The sequence below is a fragment of the Topomyia yanbarensis genome, chromosome 2 (genome assembly GCF_030247195.1).
Source record: "Topomyia yanbarensis strain Yona2022 chromosome 2, ASM3024719v1, whole genome shotgun sequence".
Lineage (NCBI taxonomy): Eukaryota > Metazoa > Arthropoda > Insecta > Diptera > Culicidae > Topomyia > Topomyia yanbarensis.
Genome location: NC_080671.1, coordinates 151809376 through 151831491, shown reverse-complemented (window position 1 = coordinate 151831491; position 22116 = coordinate 151809376). Strand labels below are relative to the sequence as shown.

Genomic DNA, 22116 nt, shown 5'->3' with positions numbered 1-22116 from the left:
CATTGAGTTGATTGTAAATACCAATATTTTGAGACATAGTCATTATTCAAAGCACCACAAACCTGATTGCAATCATTGTGATAATACTTATAATATTATCACATAGCTTATACGAATCACAGAATATATAATGATACCGATATTAGATCCACGGAATTTGGCTTAAAAATGAACGTCAATGATTAAAATTTTCAACACACAAAATTGCACGTTCCTCCAAAAAACCTTCGACACCAGACAAACTAGAACACCGTTGTTTTCACATCTATTTATTAACCTTACACCCAACTCTGCCTCCACCGGTAGCCAACATGCGCTGTATCTCACTGAGCGACTTGCCTTTCGTTTCCGGTACCACTACGGCCACAAACACCACCGCCAGCAAGCAGAAGCCGGCAAAAATTATGAACGTTGGCCCGCTACCGATCGCGTCCCGTGCCAGGGGAAACAAACGGGACAGCGCGAAGGACAATGCAAAGCTGGTCATGTTTGCCAGCGCGCTGGCCGGCCCTTTCACGTCCTGGGCAAATATTTCTCCCAACATCAGCCAGGTAACCGGTCCGAAGCCAACCGAGAATAGTGTCACATACAGGCAGAGGGCAGCTATCGGGATCCAGCCCAAAGCAGCCAGCTGGTCCGCAGCATCCCCGGACAACAGCTGCAGGTAGACTCCAAGCACTAAGGCGCTTACCATCATGACGCCACCCGACACCAGCAGCAGTACCCTGCGTCCGGCGCGGTCCACTATCAGCGAGGAGAGCAATGTTCCGAGCACCTGCATACCGCCCATGATGATGGTGGCTACCTCAGCCTCGATGGTCACGTTTGCCGACTGAAACGATGGCGGTGGAACAGAGAGAAAATAAAAATGCAAATCGAATATCGCGTTCATTAGCAGAAACGATATATACACAAAGTTAAGGGGTGGAAATATTCAGCTGTAGTACATGCTTTAGTTTTTTGTTTGGTTTAGTAGCTAAGATGATTTTTAATTTATCTGCAAAGGTATTTAACGATTATTTAAGTAGCGACAGTGCTGGCAGCGTGGGATCGTTTCATTTATTAATACCTGTCAGAGTATTTCTTCAGGGCTTAGAAAAATTACTTTACCAATATCACATTTGGAGAACTGTTTCAGAATAAACAATTGGTGATTTTATATTATGTTAGGTTTTTCTATTTATGAATAATGAATTTTGCACGTGATATCATCTTTCTTTACCATACATGAATTGAGAATATCGACTGTACTGTTATTTCGTCATAATTTTTTTTCTGGTTTGCTACGGAATTTTTCATTGATTTACTACTTTTATCTGCTCATTGCGTTGCGTAAGCACGGTATACTTCGTAGATTGCAGACTAATGACTCCCATTTCCAGCCAGACTACTTGAGGAACATTGTTTGGGAATAATAATTGATCCAGTCCAAGCGAGAATTTCACCTGAGAACCACCATTGCTGGCCACGACTATCTTTACCGTAACTTGGGATATGAGAAAGGAAGTGTTGATACTGGTACTTACTTAAACGGAAGGCCCCGACTCAGTAACACTCCCATAAGTACCACAGATTGGGTAGTGGGTGGGTTGTTAGTCAGGATTCGCCTCAAGCAAGCGATGCGACTGAGAATATATATTCGTGCATAAGGAGTTTGAATACTTTATTGACTGTAGGATCCGTAAATGTTCTAGATGCGAAGGCTCTGGATAACCGTTTATCGAGTACATTAAAAACAACTTGAACTCTGGACAGCCGGCTGTCGGGAGTGTTGTCGGCTATAGAAAATGGACCATAAATAATGAGTTTAAAGGGAAGCGTTAATCTATATCAATTTCAGCGATTGGAAAAGTGGTATTGTGGGCCATTCATAAATTATGTCACGCAAAGATTGCCCAATACTAACTAACTCTCTTATATTTCCGCGTTCTATATCCCCTTTGACTAATACGAACCAAATGATGTTTTTTTTGTTTTTTGTGGCACATTACTGCAGCTATACGTAAAAGTGTCACATGTTTTATGGAATTTCCTATCCACAGAACGCCCGATTGCGTCAAAGCACGTGGAGTGCTCCCCGTCCCGTTATGTCATAATTTGTCGTAGCTCTTCCCCCTAGTAGCGTGGCAAAATTTATAAATGGTTCTTTATAGGCATTATCACACACATCCCGTAATTTTCACCTGGTTTGAGTAAACGTTCGGATATTGCAATGAGAACGCGAAACAGACAAAAATGTCGATGCTGCGCTACTAAATGATATTACACAATATCTGTAGTTCACAATTCAATTACGCCCCCCCCTTTTAAAATAGTACCTACTTATTCTTAGCTCAATACAAGATGAAGAGAAAGAAAGATTGAAACATCTGACACTCCCAACTGTGCCAGTTTTACACTTCCAAAACCAAACATGGAGGGCGGGCCACTGGAAGCAAACACAAACATGCGGACGAGCATCCCGACTCCTCGGCGCACAATGCAAAGAGAGAAAAAGCCGAGCCCCACTTCGGATTTTCCAATTCAAGCTCCTATGGACACCTTCCTTCTTGAAACCACCGATAAAGAACAACCATGACCGAACCAAAACAAAATCTATGGCAACAGAAAAGCCCACAACGTCATTTGTTTATGCTCCTTCTCTACACATCCCCCCGTTCTACCGGCTTCGTCAAAGAAAAATGGCAAACGCACCCACACATAGAGGAAAAAATAAATAAATGTGCCCACCTTGGTGCCCACCTGTATCATCTTGAGCTCATTCTACGAAGCGTATATGTATACGTGTACATATGTACGAGTGTGCTGCAGGCTAACTAACAAAAATTCTCATAAACCCGCCATTTTTATTTGCGTCTTAAAATTTGGTAGCTATAGGAGACGAGTTTTAAAATGGTATCCAAATGCGTTAAAAATTCTGAGCCAGTTAAGAGAAATGCTGGTGATCGAATGGTGTGGATCCAGCCAATTCCGGGAGATGGCAATTGCCTTTATGGGAGCCTCGTGCACCAGCTGTTTCAGATCCATCCTTCCGATAGAGGGTTCCGAAGTTCCGTGATGGATATGCGGAAACTAATTTCAAATAATTTACAGTCTAATCTTGAAAGATATTGGCATTTTCTTCTCCCCACTGCAATGGATCAAGTTTGCTTGGATAATATCAGTGAGACAGAATGTGTTTTAATATATCTGGAGATGCTAGCGAAGTATGGGACTTGGAGCGTCGAAGAGAGTCTCTCAGCTGCCACTGAAATTTTTTGTTGTGAAGTGGTTATTTGGCAAGCTAATACTACTCATCCAATCATCTTCACAGCAGAAGTCGCGACCGTGGACCGTTCAATTACCTTGTATTATACAGGAAGTCATTACGATAGCGTGAGTTTTTCATTTCCTGCTCTGTAGGTGTGTATTTTCTTTCACTTGACTTTTAAGTAGATATCACTAGAATGTCTTTTCAGTTACTGCTGTGGAGTCTTCGAGAAATCACTTTGATCTCGACACCCAAGCGCATTCAAAAGCAACAGGTTATATTGATTGTATTCGTATCCAAGAACCACAGCCGAACCCAGAAAGCTATGTTAGTACATTACCGTCTCCGATCGATCTACAACCCACAGTTCCTGATTCAATTTATCCCGTACATTCAATTCTAAGTCCTACATATAGTAACTCTGATCTCGCGCCAATCCCATCAACCCACACTAAACACAACATCCCTGCCAAACAAACAACCATACCCATTCGTCCGCTATGATAACTATGATAACCAGTGCAACGAACTCCCTTCCCCAAAACAAACTCATAACTCAACTCATTTATGACCGGATAAAAGGAGCCAACCCTCAATGCGAGTAAACAATATTTTATGCCTTTTGCGAATGGCCACCTGGAATTTTCATTTGTATTTAAAATTTGTGTTTATCTGACACTAAGTCTTAATGAACTAAACTAAAAGTAATTAACCTAATTTTTTTTTATTTCGTTTATTTGACACGGCTCATAGCGGTAGCTTAACGGAGCCGTGAATCTTTTATGTGTTTACAATATGTAAAAAATAAAAATAACAAATATTATTGTTTGTCAGTTGGATCTCGTGCGCGCAACTTTTTATTGCGAGCGGAGACCTTCTTTCGCGGCTCGCCTACTGCGTCATGGGGATCGTTTAATTCTCTCCTGTCCTCTGTATCAAGGTCATCATCGTTAAAAGTGCCTTGGTGCTCGCGACCAGATGTTCTTTCCTGCTTCTTGCACTTACGGGTGACCAATGTAAATCCGTCGTCATTCTTATTATCTTCATCACCGATGTTACTTACAGTTGTTTCAGGGGTGCTGGATGCTGCTTTGGCAGTTGACAATATGGACTGAACAGCTGCCACAAATTTGGCAACCGTTTGTGGTTCAGGTATTGGTATTGAAAATTCTTTTTTGGGTTGGTTTTCCGTGGATTCGTTGGGAATCGGTAGCGATACATTCTCCTCTGTATCTTCCGCGCAAGGTTGTCCGTGGTGTGCTGTCTGATTACAATACTTGCACGCAGGCCCGATGAGAGGGGGAGGCAGCCAGGGCAATTGCCCCGGGGCCCGGGTTGTATTTGGGGGCCCGCGGTTTGACCCGGAAGAAGGAGTGAAGACCCGTTTTTATCAGCCCTTTGGCGAATTTTAAGCTGATAAAATAGGGACATTGATAAAATCGGGACACATTTTTTAATAAACCGAAGTTCTTAAAATATTTAGTTCTTAGATATAGCCTCGTAACCTTTTCTGATTATTTTCTTTAAGTTCCCCTAAACGGGGTCTGACAGCGCAAAATTTAAAAAAATGACATTTTTATTTTTGCATTTTTCGGATCTCAAGATAAGAAATATATGCCCAAGAAAGGATTTACTCGAATTCAACTTGGTTCGTCTGCTAGAGCCCATAAAACTACCAACTATCAATTTTCATATGAAGCCGATAAAATCGGGGCAAAAAGCTGATAAAATCGTGGGTAGATAAAATCGTGGGCTGATAAAATTGGGTGCTGATAAAATCGGGTCTCCACTGCAGTAATTTCTTTATAATCATTCGCTTTATTAAATTGTTATATGATCGAAGTATAAAAATGCAAACTTTATTTGTTAAAAAAAACGTTTTTGAAGGATTTGCCTACTTTGTGTTCAAGTTAAAAAATGAATTTTATTGCTTGAATTGATGGAATACACTACAAAATATTGAGAAGCTAATTCAAAGTATTTTCGAAGAAAGCAATAGAGCGTCAAACAAAAATGCGAGCGTACGGACAAACGCATCCGTCCTCTTCTACGTTCGCTTCTTTGCTGGTGGTGCCGGTTGTTGGCTTAGAGACACTGGTCGTGATTGTTTTTGAGTGAATATTTGTTCGTGTCAGATCCATAGATATTGGTTTTGTAGCCGTTTGTGGTTTGGCATAAGACAACGGTGTGCTGTTTTTGGTTATAATAGGTGGGCTGTTCTTAGCAGGTTTTGCACAAAATTTTCCGTGGTGCAGTGTCTTTTTGTAGAATTTGCGCATAGGAAGCTACCATGGTTGTATAACCAGTATCGTCCCATTTTCGGTTGATCCGCATGACATGGTTACGTATGAAAAAGTTGGATTTTGCCGTGCATCTATAGCGGAACGATTTTTAGTTTCTACTCTGGGCGAGATGAGAAGGTAGACTGACCTTAATTAACCGGTGATTAAATGGATAATTGTTGTATTTTTATAGCACGTTCAAGGAATTTTCTTCTAAAAGTGCATTGTGAGAAAAAACGGTGATTTTGGGCCTCGCCCAAGTAACCACGAAGCATTATGTAATGGCTTTAGATATGTTCTAAATTTTCATGCAAAATATATGCTTTACAGCTTCATAGTTCAATAGAGATGATTAAAGCACACTTAGTGTGCCAGAATAGAGCTAGTTCAGAAGCATCTTAATGGCTGTCAATGTTAATATAGAGCCGTTTAAAAATAACTTTTCCTTCTTTATCGATGCAGCAAAAGAAAATATAAACTTTCGATAACACACTCACCCTTTCGCTCTTCTTTCGTTTGATGTGCCGACTATTTAAATTGACGATTTAGTGCCTATATAAATGGGGTTCAATCCCCAGTCGAAAAGCTCGTCTCAATGTTGTATACGTGTTTGATCACTGATCTGTGCGAAGATTTACTTGTATATTCGGTTTATTCCAAACTCTACCTAGACGTTTAATTGAATTTTTTTGATGAATCATGCATAATTTCTATTTTGATTTTACGTTATATACGTATTTTTAACAGACACAAAATGAGAGTGAACGGAGATCTTGATAAAATAGTGCAGTGACGCCAATCGTAGTCCAATTATAAATGTCTAATTTAAACATTAATTACAACGAGTGGGTCTAACAGCCCTATTGATAAATGATAGTGTGACAGCTAGATTGTTTAGCATGAACAAAACGACAACAGAACACACAAAAATTCTCGTTTCCTTGAAAAAGGTCCAAAAAGGATCGAAACGTTGGAGAAAGAGCAACGAGCACTTAGAGTTTTCTATAAAAGTTTCGTAGCATTTATCTTCAAAAGCTTTTTAGTGCGATGTGTATGTTCTGTATGTCGATATAGTGCTAGATTTAATGCTTCAAATTTTAGGTGCATTGAAGCATTAAAAATACTTGTATACGGCTAGTTAGCTATAGGAATGCTAACTTAAAGTCAATCTAGAGCTTTAAATTAGTGCTTATGGTTACTTGGGTGATCGAACGCGTATACCAAATTGAGACGAGGTTTTCGACTACGGATGGAATCCCATCCCAGGCACTAATTCGTTAATTTAATCAGTCGGCATGTCAAACAAAAGAAAGAAAAGAAAAGAAGAAAGGTGGATACGTTATCGAAAGGGAATTTCTCCACGTATCACGTGTAACGGATTCTACTTCTCCGTATTGCGACATGTATTTTGCGATTAGATCAGGAGGGGTACGTGGTGATAGGTCATGTAATTTTACATCTACATAGTCTTTTTCTATATACACGGGAATCTTAATTCCAACTTTATCACTTTCAGCCACGTGCTTCAAGTTGTTCTGCAAAACGAAACGTTCGGCTTGTGCTAACGTTTTGAATGATATGAGCACTACATTGCGAAGATGATGATACTGTAGATACATAACCTCCTTGAGCTTTAGCTGCATCTTCACCTTCAGCAGGTATTCCACTTCACGAAAACTCAATCTTATTGAACAGAATTTAAAGTCAACGACCGCTGTGTTGGGTCGGAGCAGAGATTTTTCGTCAACTTTACTCATGATGGCAAGAATAAATTAAAAGTTTCCTTTGTTCTCGAGACAATGCACACTAGATCGAGAGGTTGCTAGTTGTTGTTCACTTGGTTCGATTGTACGTCTGACTTCAGTAATTAACCTAATGTAACAGCAAACGTTGACGAAATTTTGATGAATTATAATTGAGGTCAAAGTGCTCGGCAAGCTCGTTGAAGCGACGAACCATCGCTAAAATCGGACTATTACCAGCGTAGTTGGTGTTTCGCATTTCGATGTTGTTTCAGGTTGCCGAAGAGCAGAGAAGCGAGAGCAGATTGATCAGCGCCTTTTCGAAAAGGAGATAGCAGTCGCTTTACTCCAGGAAGCTAATATTGAATCCATAAGAAGCGAAACGAAAATTTTTGTTTGGCATACTGGTTCCGTTTCAATAAATCGGAAAAGAAATTTAGCGATTCTTGTATTTCAGTGGCATCCTCTTGTTGTTGCACAGGCTAAAGCAGAAGGAGCCTGTATCCAATTTGCTCGTATACGGTACACTGCTGGACTTCTAACGAGAGACTTACTAGTCATAAATGTTCATGCCCCTAATCGTACTAACGGAATCTATTTGGGACGTCTCAGGTATGTACTACGTAAGAGGGCAAGGTAAGGATATCGCAATATTACCCGGTGATTTTAATAGTCATTTGGCATTCAATGATTCATTTGAAGATGAGAGAAAAATACTGGGGAGAGTGACTTGCCATGAACACTGTAATGATAATGGTATACAGTTGAGGTATTTTTAGTGCGCCACGATTTAGTCACTCGTTCTATGCAAGCTGACAAGTCTCTCACGTGGACATGGACAAACGGCATCGTGCGTTTGCCTTATTTCTATCTTATAATTCATATATTCTTTCTGTAGGTATAATTTGTTCGCAGTTGGATCATGTGATCGTCCCAATTTATTCAAAGCATTACGTAAGAAATATCAAAGCTCATTCTACCCCTTCTTTGACAAGTGATCATAAGCTCGTAACTTGGGAATTATTGCCAAATAGGAATGCAACGAAACCATGTGTTAGGGCCAAGCAAAACATCAAGTGGGTTCGACGCCCCCCTGTTGTATCTATCCCGAAAGCGATTTCTTTGCAGGATTCTAATGCATTGGAGGAATCCCATAGGGAGTTGCTAAAGTCTAAACCTGAATCTCTGACCGGTCCCATCAGTCTCGCATGGGATAAGTATGCTAGGTGGATCCGTAGAGCTGCTGCCAATGTGTTTGAGAAAAAAGGCCTTCCCATAGATCGCGAATGTCGGAAAGCGGTTGCTTTGGTTTGCAAGTACAAGTTCTGGATGTCGTGGAAGCCCTCGGATCGGATTGCATCCATGCTATCAAAAGCTGTGACCGAACTCAAAACGTTGATTAAGCGTGCTGATGAGAATCAGTACATTCAGTTTTTCAAAGATCTCGAAAGGTATGAATTGAACGCTGTTTTGAGCCACTGTGCAAAGTGGCGTTTACAGAATTTTGACAACCTGCTTGGTTACTGAGATATAGCGAGAAACGTGCTGAGAAATTTTTCATTTTTTACTTCAATTGACTGTGTCTAGGAATTGGCTCAAATTATCTTGATGTAAAAGATGTTTTTATATGTAAAACTATCTGAGAAACACAATGGCATACTCATTTTCAAAACAAAAATGCACGAATTGTGAGAAAAATGCAAGTTAAGTTTTAAACTGGAAATGTAGCATATTTGGCAACACTGTAACCAAAAATAACTATTTTTTCTAGATTCCCTCACTCATTTCCTTCAAAATGCATCTCATCGATTGTTCATAGACCAAATGAAGCCAAAGATATAAATAAAAGTTAATAATTGCTGATTTTTTTCTATGGAAAATTTTCCATGCACGATTATGACACCCTACAAATTTTGTCATCAATACACGCCTATGGCACGTGTAAGTGTGACTTTTGTTCACATTTATAGTGAAAACTCGCAACATAGTCAACCGATCTTCGTAATATTTGAGAGATTAATACAGAATAGATAGAAGCATCAATTGCCTTCTTTGAATTGTTTGTGCAATTTCTAAGTTTCAAGATATTCAATCTCAAACTTTAAAAATCGTTTTTCTCGAAATGTGCTAAATGGCGCTTGTCATAAGATAGCACAACAGCGACGAGCTAGCATAGAAACAAGATTCAGTTTGCTCCTGAAACCGAACATATGCGAACATGAATGCGTTGTACCGAAAAGCAAAGGACGAGGGAAACAAACCAAACATTCGATTCATCGCGGCGGGCATGAATTGAATTTTGTTTCTCTTTCAAGCTCACGAAGGGATGTCAATTTTTCTAAGCTCTGATTCTGGGCAACATTATTGTGCGTCAAGGGAGCATGAACAATGCCGATATGGACTGTATGGCAATGCCACAAAAAAGGTTTCCAATTGGAATGGTAAATCGGACGCAAGTCATTCTAATGGCCAGACACAAATATTCCTTTATTAATTTTTATTTTTTCCATCTATTACATGTTTAAAATACTGAAGACTCTGTTAAGCTAACGCGTTGAATCGTGTCAAATAAACAATTTTCATAACAAATAGTTTAATTGAAACGGTTGCATCCGTATAGTTTCTCTAATCGATATTGAAATAAGAAGTCATATATGGTAGGGCCCGTCAGTACTTCAAACCCCGGGGCCCGGCGCGGCTCTCGACGGCCCTGATAACGGTAAAACACCTGGTTAAGACCAATTACCAACAGAATATTTCAAGTATGCCGATGAGTCAGCAACAGTGGCGTAGCCAGGGGGGGGGTGGGTTTGGGGGTTAAACCCCCCCCCCCCAAACCAAAATTAATTGGATTGAAAAAAAATTGATACTGACGAATTTAATTTAATATTCCTCAAAATATTTTTGGAAAAATATTCTCTGATCACTACATTGAGAACTGTGTTTAAAGCGTCATGAGAACTTTTGGAAAATTGTGGGAAGGGGATCTTGTAACTTATCTCTTAGCCAAATTCCCATAGTTGTCAAATTACTTCAATGTAAAATAAAATAACTGTCTGAATTATTATGAGCTCATTTTTGGAAAGATGCTTCAAAATATGGATTAGAGACAATTTCTCGAATGGGAATCTAAATTTGAATAGGTTGATTGCATATAAAACATAAGCTTGTTTACCGAAAACTTACATACATTTCAACATTTGCTGAAAATGTATTTTTTTAGATTGTGTGAAGTTTAGACAACAATTCAATATGGTTGACAACAAGAATAACATTTCTGAAACTAGTTGGAAGCTGGTGTAATTTTGTCTCTAGTAGGTCAGGATCGGTTTTATGAGCATTGGATTTTTGTTGTATTATCTACTATATGAATAGCCTCTTAGCAGGATGCAATGATGGGCGTACTAAAATTTGGTGTACTGCGTACTGCAAGTTGTGAGGTTGACTAATGAAGAAAAGTAAAATTAATGCTCGATAAATTTTTAACAGTCACGATCACATTCATTCGAAACTGCCAAGTTTCGATGTTAACATTGAAGAATTTCAAAACGTAAAACTATTCATCTGCTGCTAGAATAATTTTGACGGTTAATCCTCCTAGAAGTAATTATAGAGAAGAATTACTCTTCAAGCAAATTTGGGTCGAGACTTAATGTCTCTAGCAAAGTTTTCGAAAGTGCTATTTCAAACAACTTTGTCAAAGACATAAATATCCCACATATTCAGAGTATCGAAATATAGTAGTAGAAAACCTTTACAACAAGCTATTCTGAAATTACTGTATTTGATAAATCTCTTCTGTGGTAATTAAATAATAAATTCACATTGCGTTCAAGGTGCCTTTGAAGTTTACAAAAAAAAATAAGGGAACTGGATTTAAAACAAATAATTCCCAGATATTAAAAGGACTTAGTCCGCCCACCAAGTTAGTGTCGGATTCTGATGATATGAAGTCGAAACGCAAGTTTCAGTTCCATCCATCCATAATTTAGTTATAGGTTTTGTGTTCTCAACTCGCAATGATTGTTTCAAACAATTTTATCCGTAGCGCAGAAAAAAATAGTTTTCACCTAAATTTTTCTTCACTAAGAGAAATATAGCATGCCCAGTCCATTTAAATCCCTATATGTTGAATTCATGTAGCCTTCATATTTTCAACAAAATTGTTTGAAATGACATTATCAAAAACTTTGCTGAAGGCACCATGTCTCTTAATATTTTTGAAAAATTAATTCACCATAATTACCTCTATGAGAATTAATCACTAAAATTTCTATATCAAAGCAGGCGATGTTTTATGTTGATAACTTCCCGAAGTTGTCAAACCTTCAAAGTCAGGGATTATTATATTAGGTGATCGTGAACGTTGAAAATTTTTTAGATCATTTATCCCACTTTAAAAGATCGCAATTTTTGACTACATTGACATATTATACAAGAAAATAATCTATAGAGGTTTGAGAACTGTTCCATGTTGATCCTTCTTGTTTGTAGACTGGAATGACGTCTGTTAGACTACTTATGTTTTTGAGTTTTCAATAATTTATCAAACTCATATTAAATTTTAAGATTTTTTCAAAAAATTTGCGACTTTCATCAAAACCCCCTCCAAACCAAATTTCTGGCTACGCCACTGGTCAGTAACCCAAGAGCTTCAGCATCTGATGAGTAGTGTTTGGGTCAGCAATGTTATGCCTGAAATATGGAAGCTAAATCTTATCATTCACATTCCTAAAGTACGAAAGCCTAATTCTGTTGCCCACTGTAGGCGGATTTGTTTGACTAGTACCGGGTATAAGATGTACGCCATGTGGGTGCTTGAAATATTGAAAGAATGCGTTGGAGAGCTGCGGTATCATCAAGCAGCGTTTCTATCTAATCGATCGACCACGGACCATTTGTTTGTTGTGCAGCAAGTTTTCCAAGAGCGATGTAATGTGGGGTTGCCGCTGATTGCCATGTCCCTTGATTTAGAAAGGCTTTCGATTGTGTCAGTGTAAAAGCTCTGCCAGCAATCCTGAAAGGTAAAATATATTTCGTTTTGATTAAGGATGATAATATTCAGTTCCTTTTTTAGAAAAAGGAGTTCCTCAATGGTTGATTAACCGAGTTGTCGAATGTCTGCGAGGTGATATCGAACAGACGCTTTGGAATGGTCTTATCCTTTTGCAAGAAATACCGGTGTGAAACAAGGTTGTCCTCTTAGCCCCTTCATTTTTAATTTGGTGATTGAGAAAGTTTTGACGACGGTGGAGGAGATTCTCGAAATATTCACATTGAACCCGACGATGAGAATCCGTTTGCCGATAGTGCTTGTGTATGCAGATGATATCACAATAATTGCTGAGAATGTGGCTGATCTTGAACGAATAGTTGAATGTATAAAAGAGAATTTAGCTTATGTTGGAATGAATCTGAATGAAGATAAATGTAAAGTTCTCGTGCGAGATCCAAACCAACCCGCTCCGGAAAAACTGAATGTTCTTGGTAGAAGCTATAATGTGAGGGAAAACTTAAAGGAACTGCATTAACGCTGCGATTGGACCGACCATTAACTACTAGAAATCGTTGTCGTAATGCCATCATAACATCCAAAGTTATCATGAACTTTCTTCAAAAGCGAGAGCCAAGCTGGGAGTTGGGGCGTCTTATATACGAACCGTTATGGCATCGGCAACTCAAACAGCTGTACTTACGAAGCGCAGTCGCAAATCGTAGTGGAGATACGAGTGACAAATAGTGTATGAGAAGGCTTCTCTCTGTTTTTTTTATTCATTTCGTTTATTTGATAGGCACAAATGCGTTAGCTTGGCGGTGCCAAATGCTTATGTTTTTACATTTTGGATATCTTAAAACTAGGAGGTTACAATGTTGAAATATTTTTTTTACAAAGGAAAAAAAAGTTTACAGCTATCTTAAGACTAGAATAAGATTCAATATACAAGAGAGGGCCAAAAGATTTTTTTATGAAAAAATTTAAAACAAGGGATTCACTTTGATATACAAGAGGGGGAGTAATAGTATTTTACGAAATATTTTACGGTTATCTTAAAACTAACAATATAGTTTAGTACACAAAAGGGGGAACAAATATTTATGAGAAACTTCACAGAAATCTTAAAACTAGGGATTCAATTCTATTTACAAGATGGAGGACAAGAGTTTCAATAAAGAGTAAAAATTATAGCTATCTTAAAACTAGAAATACAGAATACTAATTTGAATTTTTTAACTAAAACTTATGCTTGGTCAAGATATTCAGAGGGTGGCTTATTTCCGCATCAGTGTAGCAGCAGTTGTATCAAGGACAGGGGAGAGACAGGGAAAGAAGAGCAAAACTTGCAACTTTCGCTCGAACGGGGGGGGGGGGGGGGGGGATCAGCAAAACAAATTTGCGCCTCAGTCTAGTAAGTCGTCGAGTACCGGATTGGCGGATGGTATTCTTCGGACCCGCGGGGAATCCTTGAAAAGTCATCGAATCTCGAGTCGCTCTCGCTTCAGTTTCCTTCTATGCAGGCGTAGTGGTGAGGGCGACGGCGGTTACATAGTGGCACTCTGGAGCTGATCGGTTCCACAAGGCAGGAGGAAACTCTAAAAACGAGAAATAAAAGAGTGGGGCTAAATTGGGATATTTATCGTTTTTATGAAGGTATAACTAAGGGACATATAGGGGAAATCACGAGTTGCCAGCATATCTCGGACTGGTACATTGGGTGGTCCACCTCGGGCCCGAAGGGATTCCTTTAACTGAGACCTGGCGTCACAATACCCGGCGCATACCCAGACAACGTGTTCGATGTCGTGATAGCCCTCGTCACAAGCGCACAGACTACTCTCCGCAAGCCCAATACGCCGCAAATGCGCATCCATGGTGTAGTGATTGGACATAAGTCGGGACATTACGCGAATAAAATCCCGACCCACATCCATCCCCCCGAACCAAGGCTTCGTTGATACCTTTGGGATAATCGAATGTAGCCATCGTCCAAGTTCCCCATTGCTCCACGAGGTTTGCCAACTGTTGAGCGTCCTCTGACGACAAATACTAAAAAATTCGTTGAAGCAGATTGGTCTTTCGTATATGTCACCATTTAATGCGCCCACCTTTGCTAATGAGTCGGCCTTTTCATTGCCCGGGATAGAACAATGAGAGGGGACCCAAACAAAGGTAATCTGATAAGATTTTTCAGATAACGTACACAAGGACTCCTGTATCATCCCCAGAAAATACGGGAGTTGCTTTTTAGGCTTCACCGCACGAAGAGCCTCGATAGAGCTGAGGCTGTCCGAAACGATGAAGTAGTGATCTGTGGGCAGAGTGTCGATGATCCCAAGGGTGTGCTGAATTGCAGCTAACTCTGCGACGTAAACTGAAGCGGGATCATTGAGCTTAAATGAAGCGGTGATAGTATTGTTGAAGATACCGAAGCCAGTGGACCCATCGAGATTTGATCCGTCAGTGTAAAACATTTTGTCGCAGTCGACTTCTCGGAATTTATTTTAAAATATATTGGGGATCACCTGCGGGCGTATATGGTCCGGGATTCCACGAATCTCTTCCTTCATGGATGTGTCGAAGAATACAGTAGAATCAGAAGTATCTAGGAAACGGACACAGTTGGGATTGTACGAAGAAGGATTGATGCTCTGTGCCATGTAGTCGAAGTACAAGGACATAAAACGGGTTTGAGAATTAAGCTCGACGAGCCTCTCGAAATTTTGAATTACCAACGGGTTCAGAATGTCGCATCGGATGAGCAATCGATATGAGAGTTCCCAAAATCGATTTTTTAGCGGAAGAACGCCCGCCAGCACTTCGAGACTCATCGTATGGGTCGAGTGCATGCAACCCAAGGCAATGCGCAAGCAACGATACTGGATTCTCTCCAGTTTGATGAAGTGTATGTTCGCAGCGGAGCGGAAACAGAAACACCCTTACTCCATCACCGACAATATCGTTGTTTGGTACAACCTGATCAGGTCTCCTGGGTGAGCACCCCACCATGTTCCAGTTATTGTTCGGAGAAAATTGATCCTTTGTTGGCATTTCTGTTTCAGATACCTAATGTGACATCCCCAGGTACCTTTAGAGTCGAACCAGACCCCGAGATATTTAAATGTGAAAACCTGGTTGATTAATAAAAGCTGGAGTTGCGCCGGCTCACGCTTCCTAGAAAAAACAACCAGCTCAGTTTTCTCCGTGGAGAACTCAATACCCAGCTGAAGAGCCCAAGCAGACAAATTGTCCAAGGTATTTTGTAATGGTCCTTGCAAGTCGGCAGCTTTGGGCCCTGTAACAGAGACCACCCCGTCGTCTGCAAGTTGCCTTAGCGTGCATGAATTGGCAAGACAATCGTCAATGTCATTCACGTAAAAATTGTAGAGTAGGGGACTTAGACATGAGCCCTGGGGAAGACCCATGTAGCTAAATCGCGATGTTGTTAAATCGCCATGCGAAAAGTGCATGTGCTTTTCATACAACAGGTTTAGCAAAAAGTTATTTAAAATTGGTGAAAGACCATGCTGGTGCAGCTTCTTTGACAGAATGTTGATAGAAACTGAGTCAAAAGCCCCCTTAATATCCAAGAAGACTGATGCCATCTGCTCTTTGTTAGCATAGGCCATTTGGATTTCTGTAGAAAGCAACGCAAGGCAATCGTTCGTCCCTTTGCCTTTGCGGAAGCCAAATTGTGTATCTGACAGTAAGCCATTTGCTTCAACCCAATTGTCGAGGCGAAACAAGATCATTTTCTCGAACAACTTCCGAATACAGGACAGCATTGCAATCGGCCGATACGAGTTGTGGTCGGAGGCTGGTTTTCCTGGTTTGTGGATGGCAATGACCTTCACTTGCCTCCATTCATAAGGGACAATGTTACCCTCAAGAAACTTGTTAAATAAATTCAACAAGCGCCTTTTTGCAGTGTCAGGCAGATTCTTCAGCAAGTTGGATTTGATTCTGTCTAACCCTGGGGCGTTTTTGTTGCACGATAAGAGAGCAAGTGAGAACTCCACCATCGAAAACGGTGTTTCGTACGCGGTATCGTGAGAAGACGCGGCGCGGTACGTTTTCTGTACCGGGACAGAGTCCGGACAGATCTTCTTGGCGAAAGCGAATATCCAACAGTTTGAATATTCCACGTTCACGCATACGTCGAGCCGTACCGCAAAGAGTGCTCATCGCTGTTTCTCTCGTTAACCCGTCGACGAACCGGCGCCAATAACTGCGTTTTTTGGCTTTCATTAGACTCTTCATTCGCCTTTCTAACGACGCGTACTGTTGATAGCTAGCGGGTAACCCGTCTTCCCGGAAGGCCTTATATGCAGTGAACTTTTCCGCGTACAGCTCTGAGCACTCTTTATCCCACCACAGGGTGGGAGACCGTCCATGGGTATTCGCGCTGGGTACTGGTTTAGTCTGAGCTTGATTCGCACTGTCGAGAATCAAGCCAGCCAAAAACCTGTACTCTTCCTCCGGAGGAAGTTCTTGAGTGGATTCGATTTTAACGGATATCGCGGTCGCGTAACTCTTCCAATCAATGTTCCGTGTGAGGTCATACGAGACATTGATTGTTTCCGATGGTCTTGAACCGTTAGCAATTGAAATCACGATAGGCAAATGATCGCTACCGTGGGGATCAGGGATCACCTTCCACCTGCAATCTAACTGTAGCGATGTCGAGCATAGCGATAAATCCAACGCGCTTGCGCGTGCTGGTGGTGTAGGAATCCGCGTCATTTCTCCCGTGTTTAAGATGGTCATGTTGAAATTGTCGCAAAGATCTTGGATTAATGTTGATCTATTATCATCATGAAGACAGCCCCATACCGTACCGTGCGAGTTAAAGTAACCCAGAACTAGCCGCGGAGCCGGTAAGGATTCCGTGATATTACAAAGCGTTCGGTGCCCTACCGAGGCTCTAGGAGGAATGTAGATGGAAGCAATGCAAAGGTCTTTGCCTTTGATTAGAACTTGACAAGCGACAATTTCAATGCCTGGTGTCGAAGGGAGGTTAATTCGGTTGAAAGAATAGCACTTTTTGATCCCCAAAAGTACTCCTCCATAGGGGTTTTCTCGATCCAGACGAATTATATTAAAGTCGTGGAAGTTGAGATTTATATCGGAAGTTAACCAAGTTTCACATAATGCGAAAGCATCACATTTTAAACTATTTAGTAAAAATTTAAAGGAATCGATTTTCGGGAGGATACTTCTGCTGTTCCACTGTAGAACAGTGATCGAATCGGTGACCTCGTTCGATGACTTAGCCATCGAAGGATACGATCGCTGCAAGGAGGGGCCATTTAGCAGTCAACTGCTTCAAAAATGTTTGCACTATAGGGAGAAAACGTATCAGAAGGCTTTTAAGAGGATCAGTAACATTGAGAGCTTTGAAAATTAAGTCCACTATGTCAGAAAATTTCATTAGTCCGCTACTGGACTGAGTATCTGTTTGAAAAAAGGGGACACTTGGGGTTTTTGGTGTCCCTGGAAGTGGTGGATACTCCTTGTTAGAATTAATATTTCCAAGTCCTGGAGCAAATTGCTTCGGCTTTTGTGCATCACTTCCGTTGGATTTATTGATTGTAGTTGGCGCACTCTGAGTGGACGACACCTTGGCACCCTTACGAGGCAATGTAGGGGAGGCTGGATTTCTCCTCTTCCTGGATTCCCCTGGGTTAACCAAAGATGTTCCCTCTCGTGGGTCGTCAGATTCTTGCTCAACGTTAGCCAAACCAGCATAGGGATTTTCGGACAGGACAGATGGCGAAGCATTCTTTAGCATTTCTGCATAAGAACGCCTTAAGCGCTGCTTGTACGCAGGGCATGATTTAAGAGCATGTGAAGGGCCCCCGCAGCAAATACACTTTTCAGTTTCTTTGTCGCAAGAGTCATCCTCATGCTCTCCTTCGCATTTGCCGCATCGTTTCTTATTTCCACAATATGTGGCTGTGTGGCCCAACTGCTTGCAATTGCTGCAGCTCATGACCCGCGGTACAAACAGGCGAACTGGTAGGCGAACCTTGTCAAGGAGGATGTAGTTGGGAAGAGAGGATCCGGCGAATGTCACCCGAAGCGAGCCTGATAGAGAGTAGGTAGTCTTACCTCCCTCGGTGTTTGCGGTATACAATTGTTTGCATTCTAAGATCTTAATCTGTTCAAGAGAGGGGTCCTTAAAGCAGCCAACCCCGTGCTCCAGCAGTTCTTCGCATTTCAGGCCCGGTTCGGACACTACCCCATCGATTTCACAGGCCACACAAGGCACGTACGCTTTAAATTCCCGCGTAAAGCGCTCACAGCAAGCAATCGCGTTTGCCTGGCCGAGATCATTCACTAGAACACGTATCTTGTTTGCCCGAACACGTGTTATCTGAGTTACGGCCGGGTAATTAGCAGTCAGATCTCGAGAAAGTTTTAATATATTAACCGGTTTCTCTCCGGTCCGAAAATATACCACCCATGGCCCAGAGGAACCTTCTGGGTACTGCTTTATACGGGGAGCAATGCGAGTATTAGGGGGATCAGGGACTTCCATGATTACATCAGATGGTATTTCGCCCTCGGCCATTTAAGCACGAGGGCAGAGCGTTATATAAACGGGAATGTGTCTTATTATTTGATTACAAGGTAGAGTAAAAGTAGGGAAAAGGAAAGAAAGCAAACGAGAAAAAAAAATAAAGCAAAACTTATCTGCAAACAACGTCGATTGTTCCGCACCAGCGAAAACAATGTACTGGATTTACTGCCGGCACCAGCAGAATGGCAGCTAAGGAACGAACAAAGGATGACCTTCACTCACTAAAATTTACACACCGAGCACCACTGTGAAATATAACGATCCGTTCCGTTCAAAGGTTGGGAGACGTATGGCTTCTCTCTGTTATCACAACGATGATCAGATAATGAAACGTTCCATAAAACTACTCCTCCGTGAAAATAAAACCATAAAACTACTCCTCACCAAGTAAGTACTACAGTCCCATGTGAAATTTTCAAAAAATCTTTTTTTTTGCTCGATTACGTATACAGTCAAAAGTATGTATGTGAACTTTTAAGTTTAAATTGGAAAAAAATAACGGAAGGCATAATTGTAGAATTTTATAGTGCGTGACAATGCCTTACTAACCCCTTAAGAGTCCATGCGAGCAAGATTCAAATTTGCAAAAAAAAATAACTGCCATTTTTCAACCGATTTTGAGGATAATTAGGTCGTTTGATGCGGAATTAAATGTTCTTTACATTTTTTTTTTGAACCAGGTACACTTCCAATGAAGAAGATTGAGTAATTTTCATAATTTTCATGAAAAAAAATCGCAAAATTGTTGTTTTCATATTGTTGTCCCAAAACCGCATAGTATTTTTAACAAACGAACATAACATAACATACCGTTGGAAAGGTCATTTACTCTGAAAATCCGCTTAAAAAAAACAGCCTAGAATTTTCTTTAATGACGAAAGTCCCAAAAGTTATTGATATAAATTAAGATTTTGAGGATATACACCCTTTTTATACATTATTTTGTGTTCAATTTGATGAAATCTACAACCTATACTAGGTCATTTAAAAGGTACTACTTTGTACGTTTAAAATGATCTAGTATAGGTTGTAGATCTCATCAAATTGAACACAAAATAATGTATAAAAATGGTGTATATCCTCACTGTAGCACCGTGTAATCGCTCAAAAATTGCCATATCACCAAAAAAGAGGTTCCCCAAAACTGAAACAGTTCACTGCAGTTGACTGTAGCACGCAAGCGGTACGCTGATACCGAGATCGAATCTACCAGCACTGCCTTTCTACCGCACTCATACACTAACTCCAGAACATACCTGAAATATCGATGTTGAGTAAAACAGTACCGCATTAACACCTGTCATCTGCATAAAGAACATAAGACCCAACATCGTGCAGAGTGCTCGCACCGTGGCAGGTTGCCGAAAGGATGTCCATACAGATCGTTTATCAGGACCACGCAGGTGCTGTTGACTGCGTATTTCATCGACTTCCACGGTGGCATCGAAATGAGATCCGCGAAGCCATTTGATAGATTTAACGGCATCCCGTTCATTATTGCGCAGAACCTGCCCGAAAGAGAACGGATATATAGGATACCATTTCAACTTCAATTCGATGGTTTCGGTAGCCGACTTTTGTTCACCACCAGGTCGCCTAGACACGAGTCAAGCGTGCATCCAACCCGGTGAGTAATGCTTTCCCAGCAGTGAAACATACCAAATAGGTTGGTGTGTCTGGCATGAAGAAGAATAACGCGCCATACACGACCGGTACGATGCCACACAGAATGCTAAGTTGAAATACGTTCAGTGCTATTCCGAGGGTATACGCGTAAAGTATGCCCAAATTAATCATCTGTTGGAAAAACGAACCGACTGTGCCACGGATTTCCTTCGATGCTACTTCGCCAATATAGATCGGAACGACCATACAGAAGGCTCCCGCACCGAAACCTGTAAAGAGACGGCCCACGAGTAATGTGCCCGCATTCCAGCACCATATGATGAGCACCCATCCTGCAGATAATATCGGAAAATTACACCAACCGCCGAATATAAACAACCAAAATCACCTTACCAACGATAGTAGGAGGAACAAACAAGAGCAACGTTTTGCGGGCTCCCAGACTCTTCACTATCAGCCCGGTAGGAAAGCTGATTATCGTTCCGCCAAGCCCCATCAATGAAACTGCCCAAGCAAAATCTTCTTTCTCGATGGTGAACCCAGTCTCGCCATTTTCCAGTATTCTTGGCTCAGCGGGAGAGCTCCAGCCGAAAATAGTTCCGATCGAAAACGCACCGAGAGTTGCTGCAAAATAAAGTTACTTCATGAAACTCTTGGCGGGCCGTCAAGCGGGCCTAATCAAACGCACCAACCACCGCAGCGAGGTATTGTTTTACGTAGTAAGATTTTTTCGTGCTACTACTACTCTCCATTGAAAAAAAATGTAATATACAACTGTTCGAAGCACACCCCGCGTAAACACTGGATCATTCCAATCAAAATGATAAAGAGTAGACAGAAGATTGTAAACTAGTACGATGGCACATAGTAGTAGTTCACATACGCTATCTCATTCGAACATGGTTGAAATGAACGATAATGATAGAAAAATACTTTCCAGATCCATCTAGTGCTTTTGCTATGTTTTTCTCATATATGCTAAATCGATATGAAATTCAACTTTCATTGCCTTCTTCTGGGCATTTGAAACTAAGCAACACAAAAAAGATGATTGAAAATATTTTTATTTCGGTTTCATTCGACACATTTGATGAAAAATATAGGCGGGATACATGAACCACTTTTTGGTAATTGGAAAAATTCTAACGCCTTTTGCGATGCAATATTCTCTGTACATCGATATATAAGAACAATCAATGCTATAATGTAAATAATACCATTGAAAATGAAAAGTAGCGTGTTGTCACAATTATTAAAAAATGTTGAATGCAATTCGCATGGATCAAGTATACTTACCATCCCATAAGGTAAATTGAACCATTCTTATGGCTATTATAGAACACTTAGAACTACATGAAAACTTATCGTTCATTTTTAGTCGTTTGTATTATCTGTGTATAATATCATTTATTTTGTATAATATCATTTATTTTTTATGCTATAGCATAAAAACCAAAATGAAAAATTCCTATCCCGATTTTATCGATACAAACTTCGCTTATTTTGAGAACGGTCAACATACGCTATCGCAAATGCGTGTGAGAATAGGTTAACGAAAAATCTAACAAGAAAAATAATGAATACCCAAAAAATGCCAGAATGAGATGTGATATTCGTAGTGGTTCGCCTGTCCCAGC

The 22116-nt window shown here is 40.6% G+C and overlaps 1 protein-coding gene across 1 annotated transcript; it reads right to left on the bottom strand.

Moving 5' to 3' along the window:
• Nucleotides 1–256: 256 nt before the first annotated feature.
• On the bottom strand, nucleotides 257–21280 carry LOC131681774 (facilitated trehalose transporter Tret1-like). The gene is made up of 5 exons (XM_058962806.1): nucleotides 21168–21280; nucleotides 20873–21103; nucleotides 20513–20811; nucleotides 20110–20361; nucleotides 257–832 (listed from the first exon to the last, which is right to left on the bottom strand). Exons 1-5 carry the CDS (start codon nucleotides 21229–21231, stop codon nucleotides 266–268), a joined length of 1413 nt encoding a protein of 470 aa, XP_058818789.1. The 5' UTR covers nucleotides 21232–21280; the 3' UTR covers nucleotides 257–265.
• Between the last annotated feature and the right edge of the window lie 836 nt (nucleotides 21281–22116).

Bases quoted from the DNA above. Each gene is read 5' to 3' on its own strand.
- LOC131681774 (XM_058962806.1), bottom strand. From the start codon at position 21,231: ATGGAGAGTAGTAGTAGCACGAAAAAATCTTACTACGTAAAACAATAC. The intron at 20,362-20,512 runs GTATGTTTCACT...TCTTTCGGGCAG, and splicing joins CAGACACACCAACCTATTTG to GTTCTGCGCAATAATGAACG. The intron at 833-20,109 runs GTATGTTCTGGA...CCATCGTTTCAG, and splicing joins ACTCAACATCGATATTTCAG to TCGGCAAACGTGACCATCGA.